This window comes from Solea senegalensis, linkage group LG21 (assembly GCF_019176455.1).
Source record: "Solea senegalensis isolate Sse05_10M linkage group LG21, IFAPA_SoseM_1, whole genome shotgun sequence".
NCBI classification, from domain to species: domain Eukaryota; kingdom Metazoa; phylum Chordata; class Actinopteri; order Pleuronectiformes; family Soleidae; genus Solea; species Solea senegalensis.
The window spans coordinates 3,030,103-3,040,789 of NC_058040.1; the positions used below are offsets into that span (position 1 = coordinate 3,030,103).

General features: G+C 42.3%; 1 protein-coding gene across 1 annotated transcript; it reads left to right on the forward strand.

Annotated features, from left to right (window-relative positions):
• Window positions 1–1,310: 1,310 nt before the first annotated feature.
• On the forward strand, window positions 1,311–9,436 carry LOC122787048 (chondroitin sulfate synthase 3-like). The gene is made up of 3 exons (XM_044053599.1): window positions 1,311–2,257; window positions 3,576–3,859; window positions 7,222–9,436. Exons 1-3 carry the CDS (start codon window positions 1,726–1,728, stop codon window positions 8,791–8,793), a joined length of 2,388 nt encoding a protein of 795 aa, XP_043909534.1. The 5' UTR covers window positions 1,311–1,725; the 3' UTR covers window positions 8,794–9,436.
• Window positions 9,437–10,687: the final 1,251 nt, after the last annotated feature.

Genomic DNA, 10,687 nt, shown 5'->3' on the forward strand with positions numbered 1-10,687 from the left:
AATTTAAAGTGACAACTGAGCCCGTTCCATTTACATCAGATGTCAATAACTCATAACTCTGAGTCAAATACTGTTCAGCGTGTTCTCCTGATGAAGAGCTTTTGTTTCTCTCTGTCATACCCAAGAGGTAACTCCTGACTCAAAGAGGCTTAAAGTGAAATTTAAAGGACCAAATTATTGATCTGGAAACAACTTAGCTGATAATGGACAGACGCAATCCTTTTGAGTCTGCTGCCACCTGGTGGTCGATCACATTACAACACTTCATCAAAACTTTACCTCATAAGCATCAAAATATAAGACAACTCGTGTTAAATTCAGATGACCACATGTAATTTATAAAAAAATAAATTACATTTTTTTAATGAGGAGTAAAATTAAAGCAGACATTTTCTCTGGAGGATTTTTGAATTTGCCTGCTTTTTAAGTGCACGTCATCTCAAGTCACAGCTCTACGTATATGGAAATATCTATTTATATAAAATCATAGAATGAACATAGAATCAACACAAAAAGTATATTTAAATTCAAAGAGTGTTTTAATGGCTTTCCTTAAACTTTAAACACAATTTCTCTCCTTTGAAGCACAAAAAAAGGCATATTTCTTATATTCTGGAATAGAAATAATGACAGAACCCAGGCATATGTTAAAGTGCAGGCTGAATATCAAAACCACCAAGGCTAATAACACTAGACATCAGCTGAAAGGGCAGTCATTTCTTATATGAACTAGTAACAAAAAGACAGTACGTTCCATCTTTCTGCCAGTTCCAATTCAAAGGTTTGTTGGCAACACCTGGAAAATGGTTAGCACGCTCCAATGTTGTCATTGTTGTCAATGAGTCCAGTCTTTATCAATGAAATGCGCTGTGACGCCCATTATTGTCTGATTTTTATGTTCTTGTGTGGGACATTTTTGAGTAAAGTTGTTTTTGCATTGACGTTAATTGCAGCCTGCTTATTTTTTATTGTGCCACAAAGGTTTTTTAGGTGAGGGCAAATCAGCTCACTGTGAAAGCATATGGGGATATGGAATGTTTACAATGAAAACACAAGCCAAATGGAAATATAATGAATATTTCAGAATTACTTCCACCAATCAAGTATATATTGTGTAAGTTTATATCATTCCGATACTAATCTTACCTCATAATGTATTTTTTATCTTATATTTTATATTAAAAAAATGTCTTCTAAAAAATGAGCCAGTCTTTTGAAAGGCTATTTGAAAAGGAAGGGATCTGAGGGGAGGGGCGTTATAGTGACTCTATAGTGTGTTATTGGTGCTGACGGCCAGTGGGGGGCGCTAACACAGTTATAAGAGAAGTCACCATTAGAGGCCATGCTATGATATGCAGCGTTGTCTTCCTGTAATAAAAGCAGCTGTATGAACACATCAATGACAAAGTTCCAAGATAAACACAACAGTCAAAGTGACACACTGAGGCACGAGAGAACCGCGGCTGTGACACGGACCGTCGCGAGGACCAGACCACAGTGAGGAGGCGGTCACAACACGGGGGGACATGGTGCTTCCAGAGCGGGGGAGTTAGGACCGTTAGGACCGTTAGGACAGTCACAGTGGGCCTCTAGCTGTAGCTGCTACTGTCCATACACGTCAGCAGCAGCAGCGGCGGCGGCGGTCCAGTTCAGCTCCGGACAACAACAACAACAGCTGCATTCATGAGCTCTTCCCACGCAGCGTCGGCTTCACCGTGAACAGCGATGGCTCTGAAGTCACGGAGGCCGTGGACCACAGTCGTTATCGGCGTCTTTCTCGGCTTCACCGCGTCGTCGTGGCTCTTCGCGCCTCAGGTGGACGACAGGAGGAAAAAAGGTCCCACCTGTTTCTACAGAGACTCGTCCGTGGGTGAAGGTCCTCCCGGTGTGCTCGGGAGGAGCGCGGGGAGCAGGGAGCAGGAGGAGGTGCTGGGGCCGGGGAGCAAAAGCGGGGACGGAGGACCCAAGCGCTTCCTCTATGTTGGTGTGATGACCGCGAAGAAGTACCTGAGCTCTCGCGCCGTCGCTGCCCACCAGACGTGGACCAGCTCCATACCCGGCAGGGTGGAGTTCTTCTCCAGCGCCGGGTCAGCTGCTGTCCACACGGACGTCCCTGTACCCGTAGTGTCTCTGGCGGGAGTGGACGACTCATACCCGCCACAGAAGAAGTCCTTCATGATGCTCAAGTACATCCACGACCACTACCTGGACCAGTATGAGTGGTTCATGAGGGCAGATGATGACGTTTATATCAAAGGTGAGTGATTCTGTGTGTGTGTATGTGTGTGTGTGTGTGTGCGAGGCTCCAAAAAACAGCAAACAAACACATAATCTAATATTATTATGATGCACAGAGTGTCATCTTTACAAACAATCACATTCATTCACGCTTATCACAGCATCTACGAACCTTGAACTCTTGTTTAAATAAACATTTAAATCACTTTATTCAGGTTTATCAAGGTATTTAATCGTACACTGTATTTCATAAGTGAACACAGTTATAACTGTGAATATGCATCACTTAACTGTAATTAAGCATTTATTAGTCACAGTAACGGCTGTATAGACTATTATAATAATATAAAAATGAATAACTTCGATAAACTGAACATGTTAGTTAAAACATTCATAATGTTAGTAAATATTAATCAATGAGCATTAAAATAGTCATTGATTAATAATCAATTCATCGAATGATTGTGGTAAATTCAACCATGATAAAAACATAGACATAGTGTTTCCTGTGTTCACTCTGGAGTCAACAGTACAACACTTGTGTGGAGTCTGAAGCCTGGTTTCATATGTGGGCGTGTTCTATGAGGCAGTGGCAGTTTTCCAGGTGTGAGGACATGATTCATAACCACATCATAGTTTATGAAAAAAAACTACTCAAGTTTATACATGTTGTATGAAATTACAGTCAGACTTTTAGCAATAGTCTTAATGTTTGTAGGAGTGGGTTGGGGGGTTGGTTGCAGGGGGTGTGGCATGGTATTGAAATCCGACACCAAGTTGCATGAAAGGGATGTGCACTCATTAGACCAGAGAGGCACAAAAGAGTTCACCAGTGACACACCAACGCTGTGTTCACACCGCTTGTCGCGTCGCTCTGCACCCATTGCATCTGTCGCGGGATCATTTTGTATGCATCAGTATCAGTTTTATCAGTTGTATGCACTCACTCACTCACTCAGGTCAACACAAGCAACAAACTTCTTCACTGACACTTTTGCCACGCTTTGTCTTTCTTGTTTCTGTTCCCGGTAAGAGAAACAAGTTGTTGTACAACTCCAGGTGACCGCACACAGAAATAATCCATCTCTCCTCCATAGTCTCCAGTCGTTCGGAGAATCTCAATGCTGATTGGCTATCGCATCGTTGCGTCAGTGCGTTCTTTTTGCTGCCACCCAGCGTGAATATCGCGTCTGTACATTGACTTTGTATGTAAAGTCATTGCACGACAACTTTGCGATGCATCCGGTGTGAACACAAGTTTTCAAGGGTTTTGTTACATTTAAATTGGAGAAGGTCATCCAGTCCATGTATGTTTGTCCTCTGTCACTCTGGTCCAGGTGAGAAGCTGGAGTCGTTCCTGCGCTCACTGAACAGCAGCAAACCCCTGTACCTGGGTCAGACTGGTCTTGGCATGACTGAAGAATTGGGCCGTTTGGCCCTCGAGCCCGGAGAGAACTTCTGCATGGGAGGCCCCGGGATGATCTTCAGCAGAGAAGTACTTCGCAGGATGGTCCCTCACATCAGTACCTGTCTGAGGGAGATGTACACCACCCACGAGGACGTGGAAGTGGGTCGCTGTGTGCGTCGTTTTGGAGGAACACAGTGCGTGTGGTCGTACGAGGTACAGCTCTTCAGCTCATGTGGTCTTAAGTTTTAGTTTAGGACCAAGTAAGCTGAGGGACTTGAGTTATTTACAGACTCTGAAAGTGTGATTTCTAAGCTTTCCATCAATGTCTAAAACATGGGAATCAAAAAATATTTGAAGGTGTGGCCATTTGAATGTAGGCACTCCTCAAACTGCTTTAGAGACAATTTTAGCCTAAAAGATTTACACCTTCTGGGAGCCAAAAGACAGAATCATCACATTTACATAGTCCAACCCCCTCCTGGTCTAGCTGTCAGTGACACCACACCTCTCTGTATGAGCTACTTCTCATCACAGAAACTGGAGCACAGATACTATTGTGTGAGCTACACTGCTACACAGAACAATATATAAACAACTGGACATAATAACCTCTTAACATTCGAAATGAAATAACTTGAAAAATGTATAGAAAGGGGTGAGGCTTACTCTGTTATCATTTCTTGTCCTTACACTAGTGTAGTCATATTTCCATCATCTGTTTTTGTTGTTGTTTCTTTTCTTTTTGAAATAACAGTGCAGTTGCAGTAAATACAGTTTAATTCATTTCGTGGCATAGTCAGGAGGCTACTTTTAGTTGAACTATTTCATTTTTAGATTTTATATCCTGGCCATGCATATATTAATTGTTAAATTTTTCGTTACATTTGTTTCAAAGATGTCAGCCCCCTACCCTCATCCTGAAGGCCTCAAAATCTGCCACCAACACCTACAACACACATAACCCTCACCTACCCCTGCCCTTACCAGCTAAATCTCACTCTGAACTGACTTCAAAACTTGAGAGCCCTGATAAACTATTGTAGTAGTTTGAACAACATTTATCAAAAACAGGTCTAGGGACTCCAAGGGTTCTATGAAGAGCTCCTAGATGGGTTCCCAGAGAAAAATAAAATAAAATATTAATATAAATTTCATAAAAATGAAAAACAAGAAAGGTAATATACTGAAGAGTTAGAAGGATCAACGATAGATACATATATCTAATATTAAATCAAATAAAATACATTGAAGGGGCTCTATGTTGGTGTGGATGGATCAGTCTGTTACTGAATGAGGTGAATGATGATGATGATGTGTTCAAAGAGTTGCTAAATCATTAGCATCACAGTCAATACTTCATACACAAAGCTGTGCCATTCACACATTATTCAAGCACATCAGCAGAGCCAGCGCTCCCTGTTCTTCTGACCAATTAAGCTTAGGGCCCCCAAAAGCTTAGCAGTGGCCTGCACATCAGGTTGGTTTCTATATTAATAGCAGACGCTCACATGCTCCGTTACAGTTTATAATACCATCATCTGATCAAACACGTTTCAATGTGTGTAACATTTGCATTTTAAAAACAACAATACTGAGCTATAGCTAATAACAATATTGTCACATAACGTTCTGAAACGCACAGTGGATCATTAAAAGAACGCATCCAGCATGAAAACACATTTTTGTAATCCCTGTATGTGACTTCTATTGAACACTAACATAACGTAGATTAACAACATTGATGAAAACTCACCCCATAAGAAGATAGAAGGTAGAGGTTCGGTGGGTGCATCGCTGGCGTCATGTCGTCATCTCAGAAGTAACTGTCTGCTCAAGGTGTTCATTTATTCTCATGTCCTGTCACTCTCTTTCGGCCGCTACACTTTATCCAAACGTCTGTGTAAAACTGAAAAAGTTTGCTAGTTTAAATGCTAACGCGTTAGCATAAAGTTCGCTACTTTAAATGCTAACGCGTTAGCATAACGTTCGCTAGTTTAAATGCTAGCGCGTTAGCGATAAAGCCCGCTAGTTTAAATGCTAACGTGTTAGCGACAAAGTCCGCTAGTTTAAATGCTAAAGCGTTAGCATAAAGTTCGCTAGTTTAAATGCTAACGCGTTAGCATAAAGTTCGCTAGTTTAAATGCTAACGCGTTAGAATAAAGTTCGCTAGCTTAAATACTAACGCGTTAGCGATAAAGTCCGCTAGCATAGCATGACCACAAGCCTCTGTGTTCGTTAAGAAGTACAGCCACATATTTAATTCTTCTGCAGTGTGTTTTATCTTGTTCATCTTCATTCAACGCTGAAAACACACACACACACACAGCTTCTCGAAGCAGCAGTAACAGTGAGGAGCGCGGCAGTAGCTGCATATTAAGTAGCCATGTGTCCGAAAAAAACATCAAAAGCAGGGACAGTGATATCTACGAAGGAGTATTAAGGCCAGCCAAAACAATAAAAAATAAACAGCCAAAAAAATTATATTGATATTTTCTAAATTAATTAATTTTTTTGCCTGACATTTCTTTTCTTGTACTGTTTTTTTGTTGTTTTTTTTAATACTCCTTCGTAGATATCACCAGTCACGCTGATCAAACAACCCTAATTCAAATACAAAGTTTATGGTTTAAGACCCACCCCTGTGTAAAATAAAATAAATAAATAAATCTGTGTTTACTCACTTACTTCACATAGAAAGGTACATATTCATCACACTAACCAGCGTGTAAAGCCCTTCTGCAGGATACAAACATGATATTTAAATTATATTCATATTAATCAAATATTTAACTTTTAAATATTTTTTTTTGCAATTTCAATTCTTTCTGTGAGTGTAGTGTGAATCAGGTGAAGTAGAGACTACAGCATCAGGATATGGAGCTCTGTTCATACACTCTGGTCTCACACACACACTATTTTTCAAAATGGTCTCAGTATTGTTTCATAAGAATTTCACAAATATGTTGTAACTGACAAAGTCAAATAGAGTGAAATCAAATGTTTGTGTAATCATGCTTACAGACAGCTCGTGTTGAAAACACTATTATGTCATTCTCTGCCATCATACCCCAGCAATAACATCCACAGCATTTGAGTTGATTTGAGCGATGGAATTGTGTAGAAACCTGGAGGAAGAGACATTATATTATCATTATCGTCATCCACATTACTCCATTTTCATTTAAAAATGCATACATTCTGCACCGGGTGTGCCAGAGTCCACACTCCAGGACTGTTTGAGTCTTGACCAGTTCTTTCAGAGTTCCTCTAACACCTACTTTCAGTTTCAGTGTCAACTTCTTAACAGAAATCCTTGTTACTTTTCGTCATTGTTGTTCCTCATTAGTCAAAGTAGCCTTTGTCACATGATGTGCGCTTTCAGGTGTCAGTGTGGATGCAGACTCAACGTATTGCTGATCATTTGTTTCTGAAAATTCAGTTTCTAAATGAAAATATAGTGAAAATGTAGACATGTAGCCTGTGAGTCACGACCTGATGACAATAGCTCATCGATTTTCCCGCTCAAATGTGACGACGACGACCTGAACACCAAGTGTTGATGTTTCTTCCCACAGATGCAGCAGCTCTTCTACGAGAACTATGAACACAACAAGAAAGGTTTCATCGAGGAACTTCACAGCAGTAAGATCCACAACGCCATCACACTGCACCCCAACAAAAATCCCGCCTACCAGTACAGACTCCACAGCTTCACGCTGAGCCGCGAGATCTCCAGGCTGCGTTACCGCACCGTCCTGCTCCACCGCGACAGCCTGGTCATGAGTTACCTGAGCGACACGGAGGTGCAGTGGGAGGACCAGCAGCTGGGCTCCCCGCCTTCATACATGCACTATCAGCCCAGCGAAAGGAAAGACGTCATCGAGTGGGATTTCCTGACCGGCCGCCACGTTTACTCTGCAGACGAAAGCAAGACCGCGCGGCAGAGCCTGGGGAACTCGCTCCGGACTGCACTGGAGGACGTTATAATGCAGGTGATGGAGATCATCAATCAGAACTCAAAGACTCAGGGCCGTGCTATTGACTTTAAAAAGATTCAGTACGGCTACTACAGGGTGGATCCAATGCACGGAGCGGAATACATTCTAGATTTGCTGCTGCTGTACAAGAAGCACAAGGGACGGAAAATCAAAGTGCCCGTGAGGCGGCACGCTTACCTCCAGCAGGCCTTCAGTCGACCCTTCTTCACCGAAAGTGAGGAGTTAGACGTGGCAGAACTCGTGGCTGTCATCAACTCCGAGTCTCAGTCCCTGTCCTTCCTGTCCAACTCCCTGAAGTTCCTGTCACCTTTCCAGTTCTATGAATCGACCAGAGAAGTGTGGAAGCAGAACCAGGAGAAAGTCCACATTGTCCTTCCGTTGTCCGGTCGCTACGACACCTTTGTCCACTTCATGGAGAACTTTGAGAAGGTGTGTTTAATCGCCAAACAGAACGTTAAACTCTCGGTTGTTCTGGTGGACAACGAGAGCAGTCAGATCAGTGAAGCCTATATTCAGCTGATCAAAGAGTATCATCGGAAATATCCCACAGCGGACATTTCTCTGATCCCCATGACGGGGAACTTCTCACGAGGCCTGGCTCTGGAGCTGGGCTCCTCCAGGCTCCACAACGACACCTTACTGTTCTTCTGTGACGTGGACCTCGTCTTCAGTGCTGATGCCTTGCAGCGCTGCAGAGACAACACTGTCCAAAGCAAACAGGTCTACTTCCCCGTTGTCTTTAGTCAGTACAACCCCAAGATAGTGTACGCCGAGAAAACCCTGAGAGAAAACAAATATGTGCTCACCAAGAAAAGTGGTTTCTGGCGAGATTACGGCTTTGGAATCACGTGCATATTCAAGAGTGACTTGCTAAAAGCCGGAGGCTTCGACACCTCCATCTTTGGTTGGGGAATGGAAGACGTGGACTTGTACACGAAGGTTATTAGCACTGGTTTTAAAGTGTTGCGCAGTCATGATCCAGGAATCTTCCACGTTTATCACCCGGTCCACTGCAACGCGAGTCTCGAGCAGAAACAGTACAAAATGTGCCTCGGTTCGAGAGCGAGCACGTTTGCGTCGACAGTGCAGTTAGCAGAGCTGTGGCTGGAGAAACACGCGGAGAACGGCTACAACAGAACGTCATCGTGACATTCACGAGTTCACCGCACGCCTCAGCGACGGACTGTGTTGTTCAACTTCACAGGACCTTCATCCAAAGTGACCTGACACGAGTCAAACGTGAAAACATGGTACCGGACCGGAACCCAGCCCAGGTTTGCTGCACCAAAAAAAAACAGAGGTTCATCAGATACTTTACACTTTACTCAGTTTTACACTTTTATTCTTTGCTGACTGAGGCTACGTAAAAGTGCCGAGTCATGGAGGGTGAAAGAATGACCCAAAGAACGATCATGGAAATCACCCCAAGGCTGCTTTGAAATTATATGCAATGACAATTATTATTATTTTTTTGTAAGTGAATTGATAATCAGAGTGAAGTGTGTGTGTGTGTGTGTGTGTGTGTGTGTGTGGGTTCAACACATTCTTGATTTTTGAAGTGAGAACATTTTGGTTGGTCCTCACATCCTGTCCTCCGTTATTAAAACTGCTTTTTTAGGGTTAGGTTAAGGGTTACAGTGAGGTATTTAGAGAGTGTCTGCACAGACGTTTGATTCATTGACTCTTGGTTCTTTGGTCCATCAAAGTGTTCAACATGTTTCCCAAACTCGGAATAGAGAATTCAGGAAACCAGAAAATATTCACGTTTGAGTGACAGAAAAATCAGATAACTTTTTGAAATTAAATTTAAACGTTCACTGATTAATCAATTATCAAAGTAAGTGAAAATTTTGCCGCCCTACCACCATCCATCCATCTATCTGTCATCTACCGCTTTATCCTCCACATGAGGGTCACAGGTCAGCTGACACAGGGTGAGGGGGCGGGGTCACACCCTGGACAAACACACCTATGCTCACTTTAGCGTGTCCAGTTAACCTCTGCATGTTTTTGGACTGTGGGAGGAAACCCGTGTGCGCACAGAGGAGAACATGAACACTGTGTCGCACAGCCCCCACTTTATTAACCTGTTTTTACAAGTGAAGAAGAAGAAGTGTTTTATCCAGCTTTAATTCACAACCAGGATATTAAATGTGAAAATGTTTATGGTAAATGCAGTATTCGATTTAAGCCAACCTTTAAGCAATTTGTATTAAGTTACCGAACTGAAAGATATTTGTATTCATTTATTTATTTGTGATCACCTGCAGTAACCAAAGAACCCACCAGGGGGCACAACCTAATTACTGGACTATACAAATGTCTGTGTGATGAAGCTAGTGAGTGAGTGAGTGAGTGAGTGTCACATTGACTCCAGTCCACACTCACATTAGGCCATTGTACATTTCTGTAGTTACTCATGGCGCTTTTTCACTACATAGTCCCGGCTCGCCTCGCCTCGGCACGGCTCGACTCTACACTGTTTGCTTTGGTTTTCCATCACTATAGTTCCTCCTCAATGTGGGCGGAGTCATCACTGCACGGCTGCATGAAACTGCCGTGACTTTGTTTTGTGTGCGACACACACACACACATAAAAACAACAGTCACTAGGACTTGTACGGCAGTTGTTTTCCGTGTAACTGAATCATTAGAATCAGTTCATTAAAAAGAGTTGATCAGTATTTCCTCCTGACAGACGCCTCTGTTCAATGTTTGGATTTCAGACCTTTCTTTGGTAAATGTCGGGGAAAAAAACTCATGTTAATAATCTGTTTCTGTTGCCATTTTACTTTCCCAGGAAAACAAGACATTGTCTTTTTTTGCACTTGCTACAAACCAATTTAATCTGCTCTAAGAACATTTATTCCAATAAACCAGTGAGCAAATATTATGTCCGTGAGTCCAGCTGCTGATTTGAGACCTTTCCAGCGTCAACGTAAATCTGCTTTTTAATGGAAAATCATATACAACCTTTTTTAGTCTAATGATAAGTTGTGAACTAACAGTATATCATATATATATATATATATATATATACATG